General features: G+C 40.8%; 2 protein-coding genes and 1 pseudogene across 2 annotated transcripts in view; 1 reads left to right on the forward strand and 2 right to left on the reverse strand.

Moving 5' to 3' along the window:
- LOC118839164 (zinc finger protein 850-like) overlaps positions 1-26187 on the reverse strand; it is a 154718-nt gene that overhangs the window by 103443 nt on the left and 25088 nt on the right. The window lies entirely within an intron of this gene.
- Positions 2037-5970, reverse strand: LOC118839810 (zinc finger protein 239-like). The gene is made up of 2 exons (XM_036747326.1): positions 5895-5970; positions 2037-5001 (listed from the first exon to the last, which is right to left on the reverse strand). The coding sequence occupies exons 1-2, from the start codon at positions 5968-5970 to the stop codon at positions 4079-4081; spliced, it is 999 nt and encodes a 332-aa protein (XP_036603221.1). The 3' UTR covers positions 2037-4078.
- On the forward strand, positions 12997-17645 carry LOC118839815 (annotated as a pseudogene).

The following is a 26187-nucleotide window of genomic DNA, read 5'->3' on the forward strand; positions in this document are numbered from 1 at the left end:
AGCAGATCAATACCTGCCAATGGCCTTCTCGGGTCACCCAGCTTGGTGTGTCCAAAGTGTCTCCTAACTTACAAGTCCGGAATAAAATCCACTATGCTATGATTCTATGACGCTTCTCCATGAACCGTGTATAAGGTGAGCTAAGGTGTAACACAACAGAGGGAAGGAATGACACTTTAATCCATGTTGCTGGGACAATGAGTGACTAAAGAATCAGGGTGGGCAGATCAGATTCTGCCTCTATTTCCAGGCTCCATGACTCCCCTGAAGGGGAAGATCCTTCCAGCTGCACAGCCTGTTAGGGTGTATCCATCAGCAATCTCATGACTCTCCTCACCATCCCAAGGCCTTTCCAGACCAAACTCCCGTCTATGGCATCCTCCCTTATGTATGTTATCTTCTCCTTTGGAATGCATACTCCCTGTAAACAAGGGCCATCTTACTTCTCTCCCTATTACCAACTACAGTGGCTGGTGTAGAATGGGGACTCAATAAATAACTGTTCATTCATTTCACTGATTCCTTCATCATGATCCTTATATGCTTCAGGAATTGGGCTTCACCACTTTCATGGCCAAAAGTCATCACTGCCCAGTGGCCAACCTATGGTTATCTTCTTTGAACAGAGTGCAGCTCATTCTCAGAGAGCAGACATAACTAATAACACACTGCCAGGCCAGTTCGTTATGGCCTTTGCAAAGTCTTCTAGTACCCAAGTTCAACTCCACACCCATGATTAGGCGCCAGAAGAAGCCATGAATGGAAAATGCTTCATATAAAAGATGTGAGACTAGCCAAAAGATTATCCATGAGAAAATTAAAAACAAAAACATAAATTGCTAAAATATGGGAAACTACCTCTCACCAGGTTGTAGAGGAAAGGGAAATTGATGATCCCTGAAGAAATCACTTTGGTGGCCATAGAGAGCATGTACTGGAAGAAGTAGAGAATTGAGGAAGACATGCCCATTAGGAGGTTAGATTAAGCACAAAGTGATGAGAGGCCTGAGCTGACTGCTGGCAATTCAATCTGTTAAAATGGGGAAAAGGCAGAGGAAAAGACTTGAGACTTGTTAGTCTCCTTCAAACTCTCCTCTCTCCCACCACCGCCACCCAGTGCTTCCTTCTTATTAACTTCTTGGGCTTTCACCTTAAGCAACCATAAGCATGAATCTCTGAATCCACATTACCTTGCTTATTTGATACATGACACAATACAGGAATATGACCAAGTCCCTCAGCTAATGAGAACAGACCTCCTACCAGTGTTACTCCAATGCACTTACCTGAAAAAGGTACGAAGGATAACTGAGGTGAAGTGACCGATCAAGTGATCATCCTTACTTACATTGATATCCTAAATATAAAAAGTCAGAGAGTTCCATCTGCTCTCTGAGGCTTGGCCCACAGACCACCACAGGCAACAGAGGCAGGAGAGCTACACTCAGCTGAATTAATATGGTGTCCTCTCTATATAACCTTCTTGAATGTCCTTTCCCTAATATGACTAAGTCTATCCCCTTTTGTTAACTGTCAGAGCTTCCATAAGCATTTAATTTCATTCCAACTTCAAATCTGAGGTAACAGGCCAACTCAGTTAGCCTGGGCTACTATGGAAGTGTGAAAAGATTGCTTGGCTTCAATAAGGGCCCAGTTGAGATGAGTGAGCATAAATTTATTACATGCCGCATCAGTATCACGTCTTTGATCTTTTCAGCAGCATGTTCTCAGGTGGTGGAAGTAATGCAGGGTTGACATTTGGCTAAGTGTGATCAGCAACAGGACAAGAAGGCAACGGATTAAAGAGGATTGTGCAGAGTTAAATCAGTTCACCAAAGTGTTGAGACTGAGAAGATGAAAATATAAGAAGTGCAAAGCTGCTGGCCTGCTAAGACCTAGGAGGTAGATGGATAGGAGATCATTGTGAGAAGGAAGAATTCTCCCAGAATGAAGTCTTTAGGCGGTCATCAGTCACAAGGAAAGATAGATTAAGATAGCTTTCACTCTCTCCACGCAACATGATCCACAAGAAAATGTAAGAAAACAAGTTCAATTTATTAGTTTTAACAACAAATGTTGATGGTTTAAATTCCTTCATTAAGTAAAAGTTATAGAATGGATCAAGAAACAAAAAATACATCATATTTATAGAAAAATAACAAATGCATATATATAAAACTAATTTAAGTTAGAGGTGGCTAGTTCCCCACCCCATTCCCTACATACACATATACACACCATTATGAATCCTCTGATGAGGATTGTATGAGAAATCTTTCAGACATATATTATTTTCTATGAATCCACTTCAATATGAATCCTCCAATGTTTCCACTTCCCCAATGACAAAAAGTCCCAGATCCCATCCCAGGGATGCCTGGAGGGTCTCAAAACATCTGTCTACTAGGACTCTTATTTCCCCCTTTTCCCAATTAATTCTACTCCAATCTTTCTGTTGATGCTTTCCCCCTCTTTTCCCCTCTAGGCAAGACCCTGAACCTGTATCTCCTCCCTGATTAATAAGAATCTAGAATCCTCTTTTGATTCTGACCAGTAGATTCACTCCCACATTCCTTTTTAGAAACTGTTTGCAATTAGCAAGCATTTTTGTTTCCCTCCCCCCTCTCCCCACTAAATAAAAGGGGGGGGGGCGGAATTGATAAATATACATAGTAAAAACAAACATTTGCAAAAATATTTGTCTTGTGCATATTTAGTATAACACCTCTTCATCAAAAGGTGGGTAGCATTCTTCATTGCTAGTTTTCTAAAATCTTCATAACTAGTTAATGTGTTGACCAGAGCTATTAAGTCTTTCAAAAATGTTCGTTTTTTAATGATGATGTTGTACAAATTATTCTCCTGGTTCTGCTCTCTTCACTCTGCAGCAGTTCATATATGTCTTCTCAGGTTTCTCAGAAACCATGCCTTTCATCATTTCATTTAGCAAAACAGTATTACATTACACTCATATGCCATAATTGTTTTCAACCATTCCCCAATTGCAGATACTCCCTCAGGATTCAGTTCTTTGCCACCATCAAAAGAAACATTATAAACAGATTTGTATACATGGGTCCCTTCTCATTCTCTTTTATAAAGTCTTTGGAGTATAGGCCGAGATCAAAGGAGATACGCAGTTAAGTCACTTTTTTTTTTCAATCACAGCTCCAAATAGCTTTCCTAAACGTCTGGACCAGTTCACCACTTAGTTTCACTAATAATGCATTAATGGGCCTGTCTTCCCACAGCCCATCCAACATCTGTCATTTTCCTTTTCTTTGTCAACTTTACCCATCTGATGGGTGTGAGGCTGAACCAGAAGGTGGTCTAATGATTATTTATTGGGGGCATTTATAAATGGCTATCAAAAGCTTGGGTTTCTTTCCTTAAGAACTTCTTGTTCACAATTTATCAAGTCCACACCATTATTCCTAATACTGGGAGTGTTCTTTGTGGGGGAGGGACCCAGGTATACACTAAGGACTACTGTGCCTTGCCTTTGGTATTTAGGTGAATACTTGGGAATTGTGGGCCTTTCCATCTTCTCGACAGCAGAACTTTCTACATGTGCTCCCACCTCTAATCAAATTGAAAGATCCTCGGGAACAAAGTATCTTCTTTTTTCATTTGTGTATTTGCTCTTGGCACAGTGTTTGTTGGCACATAAGAAACTCTTAACAAATGCTTTTTCCTTCATTCATTTCTGATGTTTAACAAGATTCAAACTGCCACAGAAGGCTTTGTCACATTCATGACACTGATAACTTCTTCAATATGAATCAACCAATGATGAATAAAGTTTGAGTATTTACTAAAAATTTTCCCCAAATTCTTTGTAGTTACAAAATTCTATTCAGCATGAATACTTTGATATTCAATAAAGATTGAGTTCTCAGTAAAATACTTTTTATATTCTTTACAATTATGTTTTTTCTCCCATACAAATTCTCAAGTGTTCAATAGGGGTTGAATTCTGAATCGGTGGTTTCCTCAGTTGTTTATATTTCTGGGACTAATTTCCAGTATCATTCAGCAGATGTCCAATAAGTGTGGAATTCTGAATTAATGCTATCTCTTACTCTTTATATTTTTCAGCCTTCTCTCCATTATGAATTCTTTGATGCCGAAAAACATGTGAGGAGTAGGTGAATACTTTCCCACATTCATAACATTTATAAGGCTTCTCCCCAGAATGAATCCTCAGATGTTGGACCAAGTGAGACTTCTGAGTGAAGGCTTTCTCACATTCACTGCATTTATAAGGCTTCTCTCCAGTATGCGTCATCTGATGTACAAGAAGGGTTGACCTCTGAATGAAGGCTTTCCCACATTCCTTGCATGTATAAGGCTTCTCTCCAGTATGAATCATCTGATGTACAATCAGGGTTGAGCTCTTAATGAAGGCTTTCCCACATTCATTGCATTTATAAGGCTTCTCTCCAGTATGAATCCTCTGGTGCTTAACAAGATCTGACCTTTGGATGAAGGCTTTCACACACTCACTGCACTTATAAGGCTTCTCTCCAGTATGAAACATTTGATGAGCTATAAGAGTCGAACTCTGAATGAAGGCTTTGCCACATGTATTACATTTATAAGGCTTCTCTCCAGTATGAATCCTCTGGTGCAGGATAAGGCTTGAGTTTCGAGAAAACGATTTCTCACATTCATCACATTTGTAAGGCTTCTCCCCAGTATGACTCCTCTGATGAAGAACAAGGCTTGAGCTGTGAGTGAAGGCTTGCTCACACTCGTGACATTTATAACATCTCTCTCTACTTTGAGTCTTCTGACGCTGAGTCCTTTTTCTCACACCACTCTCCTTGTTTACCTGTTGTTGCCTCTTTCTCTGGCTCTCTCTTTCCCCACATCCCCTAAAAGTGGAGTGGCAAAGATCCACCCCTCCGAATGTTTCTACTTTCACCCCCTGGGATGATTCTTCTCCTGGAATGTTCTCTTTTGGAGTTGCCTCTGTGCTCTCAGTACTAGGCTCCAAGTCTGAAAGACATTAATATAAAGTATGAATGTCCCCAGTTCTGTGAACTGGGAGGAAAGAACCTGGGGATAAGGTCATGCAACTGAAAATGGCACCCAGAGAAAGCACATGGTGTTAAGTATGCTCAAATACAGCCTGCAGAAAATGGATAAAGGCAAGGAAGGGGTATCAGTAACCGTCTAATAAGGTGTCAGGTAATTCAACTGTAAATACAAGGTGAGAATAGCAGACGAGGAAAAATAAGTTAGAAAGAATAGAAAGTGAGGTACGCAGAATGGATTAGAATAGGCTCACTCCCCTGGCCTTTGATATATGAGTTAACAATGCATTCAAGGGCAAAAGATAGAGAGAGAAAAACATGGGAAAAATCCAGAGCTCAGGGGAATCCTACATCCTTATTAGCTCAAGGCTAAGAGCGTAAGATCACTAAGTGAAGGCAGCATTGCATAACAGAAAGTCCCTTGGATCTGGAATAAAAAGCCTAAAATCAATCCCTAGCCCCATCTCTTACTAGATTTGCGACCTTGGGTAAATCACTTAACCTCTCATGGCTTAAGTTTCCTCATACACAGTATGAGAGAAACTGAACCAGAAGATCTCTTCATCTGCTTCTCTGCCATTCTCGATCACTGGTACATGACAGTTTTGGTGGCTTTAAGGATGGCCCAATGTTTTCCATTAATTGGTCATGATAACCACCATAAGCGAGGGTGCTTTGGGACATGTTATCCTTATCTGATGGATGAGGAACTGGATACAGTTGACAGGATTTCAGCAGCTCGGTCAGGGTCACACGGTACATTTGCCTAGCAACCTTGGGGTCAGTAAATCATATTTACATGAAACCTCTGCTAGAACTAATTTCCCACTCCAAAACTTGATCTTTTTCTCTGACCACTGTCTGGATCATTGAGCGCAAAGACAGAAATGTGGCGTAGAGCCCCAAGAATAACACGGCTGATACAGGCCATTCTGTCCAGAGCACTTATTCTTGCTGTATCATCGTCTCAGGGACACAGCACTGCGTTAAAACACTGAGCAGTATCCTGGAGCAGCAAAGTGAGCACCAGACTTATTGGAACGCTGTCTACTGGGGAGTATACAGAGAAGAAAGAAAAGCAGACCCAAAAGCTATGGGACATCCACAGGAAGCTGTCGTGGTGAGGATGGAGATTCAATGAGAATCTGAGGAACAGTAAGACAGACAGGAAGAGAACCAACAGGGACAAGTGTCATGAAAACCCGTGGAGGAGAGTACGGTCAACAATGTCAATGGATACAGAAAGCTCAGGAAGGCTGAGGACTGAGACAATAAATTCAGTTTGTCAATCAAGAGATTACACGTAACACTGGTCATCTGGAGAAGCCCCTCATCCCCTCATCCCCTCATCCTTCAACAACTGCTGCACAGTTCTGGTTAGTCTCTTGGCCACTCCCATCCAACCTCCGCCGTACTGCCAAAGCGCAGATCAGACCATGCAGTGGCTCCTCATCACCTACAGAATCAAATTTAAACTCCTCTGTTTGGCCTTTTAAGCTCTTCACAATCTGGTCCCCGCCTAGTTTTGCAGTCTTCAGTTCCCTCCATGTAATCTATAATCCAGCACCACAGAATCTGCTATGTCTTTTACAGAGAACCTCATCCCTTGAATCCATGACTTTTCCCTGGTTCTGACCAGAATGCTCTGCCTCCTCCCACCTGCCACTTGGATCACTGGGCCTCCTGTAAGACTCCAAATTGCAATTCCAAATTCTCCAAGAGGCTTTCTCACACACGGTCCTATGACCTCCTCTTGGAGATTACTTTGCATTTCACCACACGTGATTTACATGCGCAGTTATGAATGCTGTCTCACTCATTAGAATGAGTCCCTTTAGGACGAGGCTCTCATGTTTGCTCAGCTTTGTATCCTCAGCACTTATCACAGTACCTGGTGCATCAAAAGCATTTAACAAATGCTTATTCACTTGAATGATGCCATCCTTAGGGCAGACAGTTTAGAAGAATCACAGAACTTAAGAGTTAGGAGGGACATCAGGAATTATCAAGAAAAGAACCTTCCCTATGACATACCCAAGCAATGATCCCTCAACCTCTTATCAAGAAAACCGCCAAGGAAGTGGAGCCCACCGACCCTCAAGGCAGCTCCTTCCACCTACAGAGAAATAAAACGTGTCCAAAACATACTCCACTAGGACAGCATGATACTTTACCAAAAATTTCACTAGATTCTAAGTAAACTATATAAAGAGCATACCTTCATCTACTTTAGCAATGCTGTCCAAAATAAAAGCTGATGAAAGTCACCCTGGTTCATTGTTATCACCACCTCCCTTCCACATGGTCACCAAACATGATGATACATTCTTGAATATTCCCGGGAATCAAAATCATTGTCCTATAGTTTGTCATCTGTTTTCTTCCATTTTGAAAATCAGAACATTGGCCCTTGTCAAATCTCATGGGGCCTCTCTCACTTTCCGTGATCTTTCCTTCAAGTATCACAGACAAGGCATAGCAATTATATCTGCTGGTCTTCGCAGGTCTGCAGGATGTGGTAAATTAGTTGAGGACAACTATTATCTACCTGGTTTCTACCTGACTTCAGACCACTCCAGCAGTGGGATTTGGGGACGGGTGAAGGAATCCCTCCAAGGAAGCTCCTTCCCTGGCAGGATAGCTGAGTACAAGGTTCTTTCTAAAGTAAGGGTAAAAAAAATTGATTTTAAATAATAGACACTCAATTTTAAAATACATAAATAAAACTGTCTCTACCCTCTCTCCCTTTATCACATTCAAACTCCTCTTTAATTGGATCAAGAAGGGAACTGTCTTCAGCAAATAAACTTTCCTGATCTCCAGAATTCCAAGTGCCTTCCCTTCCAAACTTGCAGTTTATCTGTATACTACATATAAACATATACATATATGCTTGTATATGTGTTGTTCAGATAAATGTCTACATAAATATGTTTATTAAGTGTATACATTTGGATATGTATTTTTGTCTCCCCCATTAGAATGTTAGTTTGGTGCTGGTAGGGATTATTTCATTCTTTGAGGCTGTATCTCACTCAAGCAGACTACCAGGCACATATCAGGCCATTAATAGGCACTTCCCAAATACTTGTTGAAACTGACCATGCCCCTAGGTGTTTGAAATAGCTGGGGAAATTTCATCAGTGTTTCAGTCAATAGGTAGAAGATTCTACTAGGCTCGGGAGTGCCTTGAAGAGACAGACCTTCCTTTAAGCCTGTCTAAAGGGGCCTGGGACAACAGCAGGGGGCCCAGGTGGTTTGCTTTCCCCCCCTCCCGTATTGTCATCACCCATCATCTGAGACACTGACCAAGCACTGCAGATAATACAGCCAGAGGACACGCCAAAGAAAAACTTGCATGAATGGGGAAACAGACAGAGGAAGCCAGCCACCAGAGGGAAGAAACAATTTCAAAGTACAAGGCCCAACAATTTCTCACTAACCAGAAGTTTGGACTTTACCCTTTGGATACATGTGGTCTCTATCTGTGCGCCTCAACACTAGCCTACTCTAAACGTGATGTCAGTCTTCTCATGGGCCCTGCGTATTTGTGGGAGAGTGCTATTAGACTTTTGGACAAAACATACTGTATCAACTGTTCTCATATTGAATACCAAGCTCGTTGAGATGACTGCCTGATTATCAACAGGGAGCATACTAATGGAGGCCCATGAGTGACATTATCAAAAATGCCCCCCTGAGCTATTCCTAGGATCCAAAGGATCCACCCTCTAGAGACCTGGCCCAGCAATGGGGGGGGGGGGGGGGGGTTAAGGGAGTAAGATAGCAGTGGGGCTACATCAACAACAAGTCACAACCTGATTATCTTTATCTTCTACTCATTCATTGTTCCTTGTCTGATGGGGCTTAAGGCCTCTGAGGGAAGAGTGGGATTCCATGAGGTGGAGGTACCAGTGCTTCCATGCTTCTAGGCATGGAAGACAGCTAATGTACACATGGGAAGTGGAAATGAGAGATGGGAAAGGGACTACCATGTGTGAGGAGCACAAAGAGGCCAGTTCAGCTGGATGGTAGAGTGCAGGAGGTGAAACCAGTTTGGCGAGGCTGGAAAAATAGGTTTCAGCTAGGCAATGAAGGGCTTTAATAGTTAAACAGGAGTTTATACTTTGTCCTAGAGGCCAACAGGAGCCCACTAGAATTGACTGCATATGGGAATACACAGTTACTAAAAGAAAAGTAGTTTGGCACCTAAGTGGAGAACAGATTGGACAGTGGAAAGACTTGAAGCAGGGAGACCAGAAAGAAGGCTACTGCCATAGTCCAGCTAAAGCTGATAAAGGCCTGAACTAGCAAGGAGGTCGTGTGAGTGGGGAGAAAGGCTGTGAAAGTAGAAATTATAAGATGTAAGAAGAGACTGGATATGTGGGCTGAGTTTCAGTAAGGACTTGAAGATGCCACTGAGTGGAGGGTGGTGCCCTCAACAATAATAGGGAAATTCTGAAGGTGGAAGAGAGATAATGAGTTCTGCTTTGGACAGTTTAACTTTGAGATACCTATGAAGCACATGGTCTGAGATGTCCAAAAATCAGCTGGGAAGGTGGGCCTGGAGTTCAGGAGAGAGATTAGGGCTAGATATGGAGATCTGGGAATCCTCTGCACAGAGATAGTAACTGATGAGTTCTCCAAATGAGATAATGAAGAGAAGAGGGCAGAGGAAAGAGCCTTGAGAGGGCAGTTTCAATCGAATAAAGTCAACAGATTTTTAAGCACCTATTTATAAGCCAGGCACTGTGCTTGAAGCTGAGGATAGAAAGAAAGGAAAAGGACAGTCCCTGCCAACAAGGACCATACATTTTCATTAGGGAAAATAACCCACAAAAGAGAGTTGAAAAGCAAGGGGGCAGGGGAAGGTGCCTGGCTCTGGGAGAGGGCAGCCACCCTGTCAGAACTCTATCTTCCTTGGGCAGAATTTTAGCTCCTTGCCCTTTAGGGCAGAGACATCTAATCTGGCTTCAAGGGGATAGCTACAAGCACTAGTGGAATGGCTGCTCCAGATGGGAGCTGACCCTGGCTTACTTCTTCCATTCCACTCATTTCTTCTCGGTCTTCTTTGACTGCTTCTTATTTAATATTTTCTCCTCCTCAGGGACAGTTTTGTTCCCTTCTTCCAGTCAAGGGTTGGGCAACTTGGGACTCACACCACTGAAAGTCCAGAGTTATGATCACGATGAGGTTCACTACCAATGCACCAAGTCAAAGATCCTGGATATGCTGAGCCTCAAGAGAAGCTCCCCACGTCGATCTAGGGGAGAGGTGATGTGGTCTGAAAGAAAGCTTTCAGATGTTTGTTACTTTTCTATTAATCTACCATCAATCCTCTTATTCCTCCCCCTATCCCCAAAAGCCCAAGACCCCATTCAGAGGCAACTGAAAAGCACTAGAAGCCCCCAGGGGGACCCCATGTCCCCTTCCCCCAACATGTCAGTCAATGTTCCCTTCCCTTTTTCTCCTCTGGGGAAGTCCCTGAACCACCATCACCATCCTGACCAGGGAGAATCCAAGCTCCCCTCCCCACTCAGACCCTCAGAGCTACTTCTCCATTCCCAAAGGTGGTGAGTAGCCCCTTTCAGAGCTGACATCCAGATACATGCTAAGAACTACTGGTGCTGGCCAGTGGCCCCAGAGCTGAAACAGAAGGATCTGAAGGTCTTTCTGTCTACCTTGCAGCTGCCTCTTCTACATGTGTTTTCTTCCCAATCAGAATGCTGGCACCTTGAGAGCAAGGATTTTCTATCTGTATCCCCAGCACTTACATATTAGCCCTGGGCTTGGCACAAAGGAAGCTGTTAGTAAATACTTTTCTCTTCCTTCATTTCTGATGCTTAATAAGATCTAACCTGATATCTAAAAGCTTTCCCACATTTATTACATTGATAAGGCTTCTCTCAGGTATGAATCGGCTAATGGTGAATACACTATGAGGAGTGACTAAATACTCTCCCAAATTCATTACATTTGTAAGGCTTTTAAAAACTATGAATCTGCTCATGGTTAATGGCACAGAAGGCTTTCTCACATTCATTACACTTATAAGGTGTCAATGCAATATGAATCATCTGGTGCTTAGGAAGAGACTTTCCCAAATTCATTTTCATCATGAGTTTTGTTCCCTATGAATCATCTGGTGTTTGCCAACCTTATTACCTGGGGGAAAAAAAGTTTTAGAACAGACTAAAAAAACTATGAAAAACATTGTTACTTACAGGTAAGGACCTCCAGAGCTTAACACAGTGTCTTTGCACATTGCAGACACTTGATACTTGCTCTAATGGCTTGTTAGGAAACACATTTAATGCAAACATTTCGGGGTAGATTAAATTCAAGGTGGTTAGTTTTTCTGCCCATTATGAAAACTCTGGTATTTAAAAGGGTTTGTATTTATTAGAGGAAGGCTTCTGACATTTATTACGTTTGTATGAATTCTCTCCTCTCCAATATGAATCTTCTTATTTTCCATAGCAATAAGCCCCAGACCTAGCTGTGGTTGCCTACAGGGCCTCAGCTGGAATTTTTTATTGCCCAACAGGACCCATTAGCCCCCAAGTCTCCTAATAATGTTCCTGCCAATATCTCCTTCACCTTCTTTTTCCTTCCTAGACAAGGAACCCCCATTACCATTCCTGGTTCTAATAAATTGACATGTTCTTCCCTTCCCAATGGTGGCAGACAGCTTCTGGGGGATACGTATTCATCAGCTTCCATGAATTCACATTATCATTTCTATGCTAAGGATGCTCGAACCTCCATATCCAGCCCTAATTTCTATCTTAAGGTGCCCTTGACAATAATAGGAAAGATATAAAGAGGAAAGAGTTTTGGGGGAAAAATGAGTTCAGTTTTGGCCATGTTAAGTTTAAGACAGGATATCCAATTTGAAATGTCCAATAGCTGGAGATGTACTTCTGGTGGTTAAAAGGGCACGGACTGTTTGACCTTTCTTTGTATCTCTGGTGCTTTGTACAGTACTTGGCACAAAATAGCACTTTAATAAATATTTATTAACTAACCCAGATGTCTACTAGGGATCACTGAACCCTAAGGATCTCCCACAGACTTTATATTTGTCTTACCAATTAAGAGCTAACATTTATAGATCACCTGCTATGTGCCAGGTGCTCTGCTAAGTACTTTATTATCTTGCTTGAGCCTTACAACAATTCTTGAGGATAAGTACTATTAGGATCCCCATTTTATAGTTAAGGAACCTCAAACAAACAGAAGTTAAATGTCTTGGCCAGCGTCACACAGCTAGTTGCTGAGGCTGATTTGAACTCAGTTCTTCCTGATTTTAGGCCCAGCATTCTATCCACTGTGCCTCCTAGCTCCCCACTTAAACCTTCTACTTGTGCTGACTTTCTCAATTAAAATACAATCTCTTTGAGAGCAGAGGCTGTCATCTTCTGTTAGTATCCCCAGTACTTCTCACAATGCTTAATATTATTAAGCTTTTAATAAATGCCTTTTCATTCATATATTTCTGATACTTAATTATGGTTGACCTTCCAGAAGTCTTCCTCACATTCACCACCTCTATAAGATATTCCTCCAGTATGAATCAGCTGATGTTGAAAAATAAAAAGATGAGGAATTCCTAAATGCTTTCACACATTCATTGCATTTGTAAATTTACCAGCAAAACAAGGCATTCTCCCATTCGTTACAATCACAAGGCTTCCTTCCATTTATTAAGGCTCCTTCCATCCTGCATGAATCCTCAGGTGCTTAACAAGGTCTAAAACATGAATGCAGGCTTCCTGATTTTCATCTTCTCTCTAAGAATTCTGAACAATATGAATTATTTATTGTTCAATAAATTACACATGGTGGATGAGGCTGTTCCTGAATTCATTACAAGACTTTTCTCCAGCATGAATCCTCTGATGTCCAATGAGGGTTGAATTCTGAGTGAAGGTGTGCCTACATTATTTACGCTTCAATGGCTTCTCCCCAGTATGAATCCTCTGAGGATGAAATATGTGAAGAGGGTCAGTGAATGCTTTTCCATATTTATCGCATCTATAAAGCTTCTCTGCAGTATGCATCCTTGAGTGCAGGATTAGTTTTGAAGCTGTGAAGGCCTTCCTACTCTCCTTACACTTGGATCTCAGACTCCTCTGGTGCTTATTAAGGCAGGAGTTTTGAATGAAGGCTTTCTTACATTTATTACATTAGGGGGGGCGGAGCCAAGATGGTGGCTGGTAAACAGGGACTAGAGTGAGCTCTGTACCCGAGTCCCTCCAAAAACCTATAAAAAATGGCTCTGAACCAATTCTAGAACGGCAGAACCCACAGAACAGCAGAGGGAAGCAGGGCTCCAGCCCAGGACAGCCTGGATGGTCTCTGGGTGAGGTCTATCCCACACGGAGCTGGGAGCTGGGAACGGAGTGGAGCAGAGCCCAGCCTGAGCGGCGTGGACCATCCAGACCAGAAGCCGGGCAGAGGGGGGCCTAGCGCCCTGAATATGTGAGCTGCGGCAGTTACCAGACCCCTCGACCCACAAACACCAAAGACTGCGGAGAAGGTTAGTGGGAAAAGCTGCAGGAGTGGAAGAGTTCTCCCAGGGGCAGCGGAAGTGGGGCAGCCACAGCTGTTGTTACTTCCAGCTCCAGGCCCACCTGGTGGGAGGAATTAAGTGGCGGATCAGAGCAGGAGTGCAACAGCCTGCTGAAGATCTAAGCCCAGTCTGGACTGGGGGTTCTTGGGGAAGGAGGAGTGCGGCTCTGACAGAGCTGGCATCTCCCCCCCAAACGTAGAACACAGAACTCGTTAGTCTACAAGCAGTCATACCCCACTGAAAAACTCAAGGGTCAAGTTAGTTGGTTGGGAATATGGCCAGGCAGCGAAAACGCGCCCAGATTCAGTCTCAGACTTTGGATTCTTTCTTTGGTGACAAAGAAGACCAAAACATACAGCCAGAAGAAGACAACAAAGTCATAGAGCCTACAACAAAAGCCTCCAAGAAAAACATGAACTGGCCCCAGGCCATAGAAGAACTCAAAAAGGATTTGGAAAAGCAAGTTAGAGAAGTAGAGGAAAAATTGGGAAGAGAAATGAGAAGGATGCGAGAAAACCATGAAAAACAAGTCAATGACTTGCTAAAGGAGACCCAAAAAAATATTGAAAAATACACTGAAGAAAACACTACCTTAAAAAAACATTTATTACATTAACAAGGCTTCTCACCAACATAAATTCTCTCATGATGACTCAGGAGATGTGGGTATAAGAGCCTAACTTTCATTAGCTTTATAAGGCTTCACTTCTGTACGAATCCTCTGATATGTTTGAGTTGGGAGTGCTTTACTGCAATCATTACACTGACAACATCTCTCTCCAATTTGAATCTTCTGAAGCTTAATCATTTTTCTCCCATTACCCCCCACCACCTGCTGCCTCTTTAGGCCACTCTAAGATCCCAAGATCCATCCCCTTTCTCCCTTCTTTTTCTTGTTGGCTCCCCAGGTCTATATGTGGATGCTGAGAAGAGCTCCCATGTGATTACAGTGGAACTCCATGGCTGCCCTACTGCATCCATCTGTGTGACACAGTCATCCCAGTCATTACAGGTACTCCACAGCCAGATGAGCTGGTCAAACCCTGCTCAGCTAGAATCTGGTCCAGTGCACAGCCCCTTCACGTCACAAGAGTAGCATGACTGGAGGGGCCTGAAGGGCACTTGTCAGAGGACCCCACTGTAGAAGGGCCCCTCCAGGGGCTGCTTCCCCATCTCCCTTACCCCAACAGGCCATAGCTCCACCACACCCAACAGTAGCTCTCCCAAGACTTAAAATAAAGAGTTGAAGCCAAATCTATTATGCTGACTTCATTCACCTGAAGCCAAAAAGGCAAGGGCAACAATCAAGATCTCAGACAAGTAAACAGCAAAATAATTAATTAAAAGACATAAACAGGGAAACTACACATGCTAAGCTCCTTAAGTAGGAGTTCTCTTTTACTTTTCTTTCTTTATTTTTCCACCTCCAGGACTTAGCACAGTGCCCAGCACACAGGAGGAGCTTAAAGTCTATTAACTAACTGACAACTAAAAGGGACCACAGACAATGAAGGAACTTCAAGACTTAACAAAAATGCACCCATTGGTTTAACATATGTTGAAGGCACAGCTCTAACCCCAGTGCTGTCTTAACTCAGGTTCCATGTTGGGATGAAATGAGTAGCTGCAGTCGCTGAATATTTAACAAAGGAGGTGGTTTCCTTTTCTCTAACACAGCAAGGATACAGTGACACTTAGTTTCTCTGAATGCAGCCCCTCTCATCTTCATCTAAAAACATGTTGGTCAGTATGTCATCAAGCTAGGTAAACTCTTGTGATTTCAGGCACCCACCAAGTCTGAGAGGCCTCTATTACACATGACTAGACCTTTTATGCTCCCAGGTCAGAAAGCTTCATCAGGTTGCAGGGAGGATGCTGAGTCATGGAAGTTAGGCAGGTTACATCAGGAAATTACTGGTCTTATCAAAGAATCAAAATACTTAAACAGAAAAGCTAAACAACTTACAGGGAGAACTAGAATATAAAGCTATAATAGTGGGATACCTCAATGTGTCCTTTCTGATCTAGACACATCTAACTAAAAAATAAGGAGTAAGTTAAGAACATGAATAGAATTTGAGAAAAGTTAGACATAATAGAACTCTGGCCATAACTGAATAGGAAAAGAAAAGAGTATACATACTTCTGTACTGTACATGCCACCTTCACAAAATTAACCATATATTAGGGCATAAAAACCTCAAAAGCTAATACAGAACAGCAGAAATATTAAACAGATGTTGGATTGTACTTTATTGTGTTGACTACAACATAGTGCTAATAACTTTTTTAAAAAGGCCACTACAAAAGATTAAAAATTAATTGAAAACTAAATAACTTAATACTAAAGAATTGGTAGATCAAAGAACAAATCATAAAAACAATAGATAATTTCATTAAAGATAATGACAGTGGCACAACATACCAAAATTTGGGGATGCAGCCAGAAAAATCTTTAGTGGAAATTTTACATCTCTAAATATTTTCATCAACAAGAGAAAGAACAGATCAATGAACTGGGCATGCAACCTTAAAATCTAGAAAACCAATAAAATTTTAAAACCCAAATATCAATGTAGAAATTTTCAAAATAAAAGATTATCAAAATTGAAAGAAAAAAATTAGGAATTATTTTATAACAGATAAAGCACTAAACACTTCGATTTTTTTAAAAAAGAGGATAACCAAATTACTGGTAAGAAAAATAAAGTGAGGGAACTCTAAAGAAAAGAATAAAAACTAAAAGAAATGATTAAGAGATAATTCTGCTTAACTATATGTCAATAAAACTGACAACCTAACTGAAATGGATTAACATTTACAAATATATGATATACAAAGATTTAAAGAATAAGATAATTTAAATCATACTATTTTAAAAAGAGAAACTGAACAAGTCATAAGTAAATTCCCAAAGGAAAAAGTATGTATGTGATACTACAGTATTATAAAAATGAACAATTTTTAGTAACTTAAATAACTTTGATTAACATAATGATCAACCATAATAAAGGACTAGTGATAAGGAGGGGGCAGTGGGTAGAGAGAAGACTGGGACTGGAGTCTGGAAAACCTGAATTCAAATCCAGCCTCAGACACTTACTAGTTGTGTGACCTTGTTCAAGTCACTTACCATCTAGTTTGGTTTTTTTCAACCATAAAATAGGGATAATAATGGAATCTATTTACCAGAATTGTTGCAAGGATAAAAAAGATAATATTTGTAAAGTGTTTTGCAAACTCTGAAGCACTATATCAATGCTATTGCTAAGAGGAGGAGGAGGAAGAGGAGGAGGAGGAGGAGGAGTAAACCTTAAAGGAAAAGAAATGAGTGAGTAGACGGGACAGGCCCAAGTGGCTAACAAACTCAATTGAAAAGGCCATCACTATAGCTGGCATCCCACAGAGTGTGTCAAACAGATCTGCGTAGTCACGTTGAAGTCCCTCCTAAAGGATGTAACCATCCTATATCAGCCTGACTCTCCAGCCAATCTTTGCAGGTGATCAGTATAGGGACAGCGCAGGCAGTGATAGTACGAGTTTTCCCAATGCCACCGCCTTCCCTTATCGAGGCCTATACTATCCAAGGCCAATATGCCATTGCACAACCAGATCTGACCAGCTGCACTAGCTGGTAAAGCAATAGTCTCACTTTCCAGTGATATGCGGCAACATCAGGTTCAGTGGCAATGAATCCAGATCTCCAGAGGTGAAAAGCTATGGGCCAGTATTGGATGCATCTGCTCAGACTACTTCTCATGAACTCACCAAAGTAAATGACTTAATTGGCAGCATAACTGGGCATAATGGTACCATAAAGGAGCTCCAGATGTCTGGGGCTCAAATCAAATGGCCAATCCATGGAAGGATCTCCTGAAAGGCAGGTTATCATGACTGGATCTGCCGCCTGCATTAGCCTGGCCCAGTATCTAATCAATGTCAGGCTTGCCTCAGAGAAGATGAGGTGTGGAACAGCTAGACTCACCCATGATTCCCTTGTGCTGTTCACTACCCATGATCCATCTGTGTAGTTTCTGAACAGTTGGGTACATTTTCAGTTTCTACATAAATTTATCACTCATTTGTTTTTAAAAATTATATTGCTTTAGTTCCTTTCTCTGTTCAGCTACTAAAGCTAAAAACCATTTAGCCTAATAAGCCTCTCTGGATTTAGATATTGTTGTTTTGCTTTTGAGTTTTGGAGGGGGTTGTTTTTCCTTTGGGGAGAGGGGGTTCATGATTTTTTTTTCCTGCTTTATCAATGAAATGTAAGAGAGGGATATTAATACATTTCAATTTAGTTTTTAATGTCAGGAATTTTTCAAAAATATTAAAAGACTGATTTTTCCTTGTGAATAGAAACTGGATGACACGGTGAAAAAATATGGGTGATGATTAAGAAACAGGTCAATTAGTCAAATAGATTAAGTGCACAATATATAGAAACAAATGACAAAAGTATCCTAGTATTTGATAAACCCAAAGTACCAGGGACTCAAGTAAGAACTCACTATCTGACAAAAACTGTTGAGAAAACTGTAAAGTAATTTTGGTAGAAACTAGGTATAAATCAAAATATCATGATATATCCAAGATAAGCTCCAAATGGGTATATGAAGGATGACAACATAAACAAATCAGAAGAAGAAGAAATTATCTGTCAGATCTACAGACAGAGAGGAATTCATCACCAAACAAGTAACAGAGAGGATCAAAGATAAAATGGACAGTTTTAATTATATAAAGTTTTTTTTTTTTTGAAATTGCCAAAACAAAACCAATGCAGCTAAAATTAGAAGAGAGTCAGGTAAATAGGAGGGAAAAAAAAATCTTTGCAACAAGTTTCTCTAAAAAAAAAGATTTCATTCCTAAGATATGTAGAGAAGTGACTAAAATTTATAAGAATAAAAGCAATTGATAAATGATCAAAGGATATTAACAGGCAGTTTTCAGAGGAAGAATTCAATTATCAATAGCCATATGAAAAAATGCTCTAAAGCCAACTAACAATTAGAGAAATTCAAATTAAAACAACTCTCCACCTATCAGATTGACAAGACTGACAAAAAAACAAAAATGACATGTTAGAGGGAACATGGGAAAACAGGTACACTAATGCACTTTTTGAAAAAGTATGAAGTGGTTCAGCCATTCCAGAAAACAATTTGGAACTATCTCCCAAGTTATTAAACCAAACATACCCTTCAACCCAATGAATGATACCAATACTAGGTCTACATCCCTAAAGAGAACAAAGAGGAAAAGGAAAAATATTCATAGCAGTTCTTTTCATGGTGGCAAAGAACTGGAAACAGAGGGAAGGTGGAGCCACCAACTGAGGAGCGAGTCAATAAATTACAGTACGTGAATGTGACAGAATACTATTGTGCTGGAAGAAATGATGAAGACAGTTTTAGAGACACCTCAGAAGACTTGGATGAACTGATGGCAGAGTAAAGTAAGCATATCTAACAATAATACCATAAAGAAAAACAACTTTGAAAGACCTAAGAACTCTCATCAACACAACCAACCACCAACCATGATGCAAGGGAATTTATGATGAAACATGACACCTACCTCCTGACTAAGAGATGATGGATTTACAATGCAAATTGAGACATGGGGGTAGGGGGCACAACAAAGCCTTCATTATGTGTTTTTCTTGCCTACATTAGAAGGATTTTGTTTTCCTTTCTTTTTAAATGTGAAGGAGGGCAGTTGGACAGAAAGAAAGTATAATTTCATTTTTCAAAAAGAAAACAATTTAATTTTTAAAAATTGTCATTGATTTAAAAAGAACAAACCAGTAAGTTTAGCCTGCAACTTTAAAAAAATGAATAAAAAATTCTAAGTAAAAAGTACAAGTTCTAAGAATTAAAGAAGATATTAATATTGACATTTAAAAACTGAATGGAGAAATCTAGGAGCATTTAAAAATAAAATAGAAAAACAGCTAGTTTGATTTTTTTAAAGAAGGAAAACCAAATTTTTTAAATCAAAAATGAAAAAGGAGAAACAGCAACAACTGAAGATGAAATAAAAGAAATTATTGGAAACTATTTTGACTAATTAGATATCAAAAAAAATATTATTAGAGGAATGATATATATTAGGGGAAACTACTTACAAAAACAGAAAATACACTGTATAACAAAATTAGAAATAACCTAATATCAGAACAGGAACTTGAACAAGTCATAAATTAACTCCCAAAGAAAAAAATTCCAGGACCAGATGTATTTACAAGTGAATTTTATCAAAATTCAAACCAAAATTAACCCCAATATTACACATACACACACACACACACACACACACACACACACAAAACCAGTTTGCAATAATAGGAAAAGATGGTTCCTTTTCAATCTCTTTCCATGATTCAAATATAGTTTTTGATAGCTAAACCAGGAAGAAACAAAACAGAGAACGAAAACTACAGACCACCGTCTCTAAATAACACTGACACAAATTTTTTAAATAAAATATTAGTAAATAGGCTTACAAGATTATATACGATGTTCATGTTGGATATATACCAGTAATGCAAGGCTGTTCGATGTAAAGTAGGCTATAAATATGTAAATCATATCAATAATGAAAATAATTTTGCAACACAAGAATGTCAATAGATACTAAAAAGGTTTTTGACAAAATCCAATATGTATTTGTTTAAAATAATCAAAAGAATAAATGGACTTTTCCTTTATGCAATAATAATATCTATTGATAAACAAGAAGAAACATTATATGTAATGGAAAAAAGTTAGTGGCCTTTCCAGTAAGATCAGGGATAAAGAAATTATGCACATTATTACCATTACAAGCATCCTATCCTAACTATAGCAATAAGACAACAAAGATAAATCAAGGGAATAATCACAGGCAAGGAAAAAACAAAAAGATTACTTTTAATATATGATGATTTACTTGGAAAACTCTAAAGAGTCAAGCAAAAATTATTGAAACAATAAATTCAGCAAAGTTGCATGATATAATAATATAAATCTATATACGTCATCAGCATTCCTGCGTACTACCAACAAAACCAGCTAGAGTTAGAAAGGGAAATTCCATTCAGAATAGCTACAGAAGCTATAAAATATTTGGAAGTGGATCTACTGAAATGTATCCAGTAATTATATTAATCCGGCTATAAAATATTATTTACAAAAATAAAGACAAACTGATGTAACTGGAGAAACATTCCTGCTTATGGGTATACATCCGGCCAATATAATGAAAATGGCAATACTACCTAAATTAATTTATTTATTCAGTAATAATAATTAAGGGTAGCTAGATGGTACAGTGGGATAGAATGCCTGGCCTAGAGTCAGTAAGACCATCTTTGTGAGTACAAATTTGGCCCCAGACACTTACTAGCTATGTGAACCTGGGCAAGTCAATCTGTAAAATGAGCTGGAGAAGGAAATGGCAAACCACTCCTGTATCTGTGCCAAGAATACCCCAAATGGGGTCACAAATGGTTGGACACAACGGAAAACGACTCAACAAAAAAACAACAACAAATAATCAAACTACCAAAGGAATATTTTCTTGAGCTAGAAAAAACTGTAAGGCAAAGAATATGGAGAAACAAAAGGTCAAGAATTTCAAGGATAATAATTATTTTAGAAAGGAGGAAGTTAAACCGTCGGTTAGTAGCATCCCAAACTATACTACAAAGCAGTAACCATTAAAATAATTTGTTACTAGTTAAAAAATAGAAATTGATTTGTAGAACAGACTAGGTACATAACATGAAAAAGTAAGGAAACAATGCCATAATGTTCAATAAATCCAAAGATCACAGTTACTGAGATAAAGACTCACTATTTGACATAAAACTGCTGGGAAAACTGGACCACAGCGTGCACATATTCGGTTTGGACTCACGCAGGGGTGGGTAACCTGTAGCCTCAAGGCTGCATGTGGCCTTCTAGGCCCTTGGATGCAGCCTTTTGACTGAGTCCAAGTTTTATGGAACAAATCCTTTTCTTAATCTACCAAGGTAAGTTCCAAATGCTGACACAAAACAGATATACAATATCAAGAAAGAAAAAAGGAAAACAAAGAAAAAAAGAAAGACAGAAGGAAGGGAGGGAGGGAGGGAGAGAGGAAGGAAGGAAGGAAGGAAGGAAGGAAGGAAGGAAGGAAGGAAGGAAGGAAGGAAGGAAGGAAGGAAGGAAGGAAGGAAGGAAAATAGTATGGTGTTTAATAAACCTTACTAGGGAAAGGCCTGACAAAACCTGCTAGGAAAACCAGAAAGCAGTTGGCAGGAAGTTGGTATAGACCGTATCTCAAACCACACACCAAGATGGATACAGACTAAGACACAGAAGGTGACATAATAAGCAAATCAGAGGAGCAAGGAAGTTACTTTTCAGATCATTGGATAGGAAAACCATTCATGACTAAAAAGTGACAGGATCACAGAAAATAAAATGGACAACAGTGATTTTATAAAATTTAAAATATTTGTACAAACAAATCCATTGCAATTAAAATCAAAAGGGAACTTCTGGGGAAAATCTTTGCAGCAAATTTATATGACAAAGATTTCATATCTAAAAATGATCAGGTGGGTAGGAGAACAATCAGAGAACATTGTTGTCGGGGTGGGGAGAACAAAGTAAAAGTGGGTGATGAAAGAGAAGCATATGGTCAGCAGTGTCCAAGGTCCAGAGAGGTCCTAGGGAAGCCTTTTGGATTTTGAAATGAATCTTTAGTAAGCACAAAGAAAGCATTTTGAACTGAGTGGTAGGGATGGAAGCCAGACTACAAGATAAAGAGAAATGAGTTGAAAACAGGGGCAAAAGGTGTAGAGAGCGGCTCGTAAGAGTTTGACTGTGAAGGTAGCTTATAAAGGTGCCGAAGTCAAGGGAAGGATTTGTCAGGATTTGAAAGATCTGGGCCCAGCTGTAGACAGTAGGAAAAGAGTCCCTGGATAATGAGAGGGTGAGCTGAACCTTGTGGAGATCTGTCTTCACTCCCCTGCTCACCAACATTTGACTGCCAGGGTTCCTTGCTATGAGATTGTGTGAGCCCCTTCTCATTAACAGTGCTCTAGCTTCACCACCATGACTTCAGCTTCACTAGATTCCAGGACCAGAGCACTTGAAAGAGCCCAGGCCTTGGAGGGAGAAGACAATAAGATACCTGCATGACCCGGTAGAGTTCCTTCCCCTCTAAGGACCTTAGTTAGATGGTTGCTAAGGGCCTTTACTCCCCTAAGCCTGTGAATTCCAGCTCTGCTCTTTCGACCTGAGACAGGACCATTCCTCCGTTGTGACTCTCCTTATTTTCCCATCTGATCCCTGACCACCTTTCCCCTCTGCTTTGTAATCCCAAATCCTGGTCTTTATCTTCACTGCAAACTCCAATCCCTCCATGCCTTATTTTTGCAGGCCAATTCCATACTGTCATACTTTCTCAAATTCCTGCCCCCTCATCCTTTCCCCCATCTGGCCCTGTCAGGCCTCAGCCTTGGACTGCTCCCACCACTGGCAGCCTTCCTTCCTAATTCAGGTATTGCTGAAAGAAGATGAAGAAAATCATGAAACCATGCCAACTAGATCTACTACAAATTTATGTTACCCAATCTGAACTGGACCCTAACTGCAGAAAGGCAATCTTTTTCACGTCTCCCTAAGTTTCATAATCCTACTCACTACAGTGGCTCTTCCCAAAACTTTTCATCCCTCCTCAAACCTCAAATCCCTTCCCTCACACTCTCAGCTAGAGCCTTGCCTCATACTTCAATGAAAACACTGAAGCCATTTGCCAAGAGCTCCCTCTCTTTCCCTGCCCCTCATCTCCCATTACTCGAGATTCCTTCCACCAGTTTCTTCTTCTTCAGTCATCTCACACTAAGAGGTGGCCCTTCTCCTTATCAAGGCTAACCCCACCATGTGTACAAGTGATCCCATTCCATGCCACCTTCTCCAACAAATACTCCCCTCTGTCATCCCTCTCACTAATCTTCAATCTCTCTGTACTTACTGGACATTTCCTCAATGACTGCAAACACACCAATGGTGTGCCCCCATCCTCCAAAGCCCCTCACTTCATCCATCTATTCTCACTAGCTGTCATTCAACACCTCTCCTTCATTTTGTGGTTAAAATCCTTGAAAAGCCATCTACAAAAAGGGCCTCCACCTTCTTTCCTCTTACTCCCTTCTGTCTGGCTTCTGTCATCATCCAACTGAAAGTGCTCTCTCTAAAGTTACCAATGATCTCTTTAATTACCAAATCTAATGACCTTTTCTCAATCCTCTCTGCAACCACTGACACTATCCATCACTGCCACCTCCTTGACATTCACTGCTCTCTCCCAGTTCTCCTACTTGTCTGACTGCTCCTTCTTAGTCTCCTTTGCTGGGTCTTCATCCAAGTTATTCCCATTAATGTTGGGTGTCTCACAGGATTCTGTCCTGGGCCTTGTTCTCTTCTCCCTCTCTACTACTTCACTTTGTGATCTTACCAGCTCCCATGGATTCAATTCTCATCTCTATGCAGATAATTCCCAGATCCACTTACTGGACATGTGAAACTGAACATGTCCAAAACTAAACTTATCTTTCTTGTCAAATCTCCCCCCCCTTCCTGTCTTTCCTATTGTAGTACTCCCACACTTCCAACCCAGGTGTCATCCTGGACACCTCACTCTCTTGACCCCTTCCATTCAATCTGACACCAAGTCCTGGCAATTCTACATTTGTACTATCTCTTGTCAACGAACCTGCTCTTTTTCCTCTGACAAAGTTACCACCCTGGTGCAGGCCCTCATCACCTCAATCCTGTACCATTCCACCAGCCTACTTGTTGGTCTCCCTGTTGTCTCTCCCCACTCCAGCCCATCCCCCACTGTGTAAAGCCCAGGTTTCACCATGTCACCACTCTACTAAATAAACCTCAATGGTTCCCTAACATCTCCAGCATCAAATATAAACAACATTGGCCTTCAGGCTCTGTGACCTGGCCCACTCCTACCTTTCCAGTATTCTTGCATCTTATACTCTGTCCCCACCACTGAGGTCCAGTGATACTGGCCTCTGTCCTACTCCTCCCATTGACACTCCATCTCTCAACTCTCTACACTTTCAGTGGCTGCCCCCCATGCCTGGAATTCTCTCTCTCCCAGCTTCCATCAAGTTCTCTGTGTGTGTGTATATGCATGTATATATACACACTGTACAGATATGAAACATATTCTTTTTATATCATCTCTTGATATATATTTTATTACATGAACACACACATACACATACATACAGCTGTTTGCATATTGCTGCCACAATTAGACTGTGAGCTCATTGGGAGGAGGGACTGTCTTCTGCTTTTCTTTGTATTCCCATTGTTTAGATGAGTGCCTGGTATACAGTAGGCACTTAATAAATGTGTGTTGACTTGACTTCCTTTACCTTCTTCCAAATAAGGGCTGGTTTATCCTGGACTGCCTGGAAATTCTTATTGAACCTCAAGGATTGATGACTCTCCAGAGCTCTGGCACAATGGCCTTCAGATCAGCTCCTCACTGATCTACAAATGGAAAGGATCTTCCAAACCATGTACTCCATTCTGTTTATTTTAAAGATATGAAAATAAAGGCCAGAGAACCCTGCCCAAGGTCACACATGTGGCATAACATTGCTGTTTCTTCATGTCTTCACTTGGAGGAAGCTGATGGTTCATGTCTCCAAGAGAGAATCCCCGGCTCTTCTGCTGAGGGAGTAGCTCAGCCGAGTCCCACTCAGTGCCTTACATGAGCCATCTGGCCAGCGCTCTACGGCCTACCCAGGATGGGCAAGACTGGGGTCAGCATTTGCTTTCTCCAATTCTGGACCTAGTTTTCCTTCCAGAATCAACAAATCAGGTATTAGACTTCTCCCTTCTTCCAATTTTTCATCACAACACTGAAGGTCAGAAATTTTGTGATTATCTAGAAGCTCATGGGGATGATGCCAGCTCCCACTGCAATAGCACTTTACGGTTTGCAGAATACTTTTCTCAAGGGAGCCCACTGTGTGCTGCTTATGTGAATATCAGCACACAAATTTACAGAGGACGCTGAGGCTAAAAGAGGGCCAATGAACAGCTCCAAAGGGAAGGGAACTACCCCCCTGGGTCTGCAATGCCCATTTCCTCACTCCCAATTCAACGTGATTTCCCGCACACCACACTGGCTCTCACCATGAAAACACATCACAGTGGTAGAAGATTTGTCCTTGACAGACCTTAATCTCAGTCCTATGAGAATTATTTGAAGGACCTAGAGAAAAGAACTGTAGCAAAATAAGAGCTACCTTCAGGTTTTTAGATAGATAAAGCATTTATTACTGCCCTGCCAAAGGCATCTATATGGGTCAGTGGGTAGAGCACCAGATCTGGAGTCAGGAAGACCTAAGTTCAAATCCAGCCTCCCTTACTAGCCATGTGACCCTGGGCAAGTTATTTAACCTCTGTTTTCCTTAATCCACTGGAAAAGGAAATGGCAAAACACCCCAGTATCTCTGCCAAGAAAACCCCATGGGTAGTACAGTCCTCCAGTCAGAAAGGATACAAT

This window comes from Trichosurus vulpecula, chromosome 2, assembly GCF_011100635.1.
Source record: "Trichosurus vulpecula isolate mTriVul1 chromosome 2, mTriVul1.pri, whole genome shotgun sequence".
In the NCBI taxonomy this organism is placed as follows: Eukaryota; Metazoa; Chordata; class Mammalia; order Diprotodontia; family Phalangeridae; genus Trichosurus; species Trichosurus vulpecula.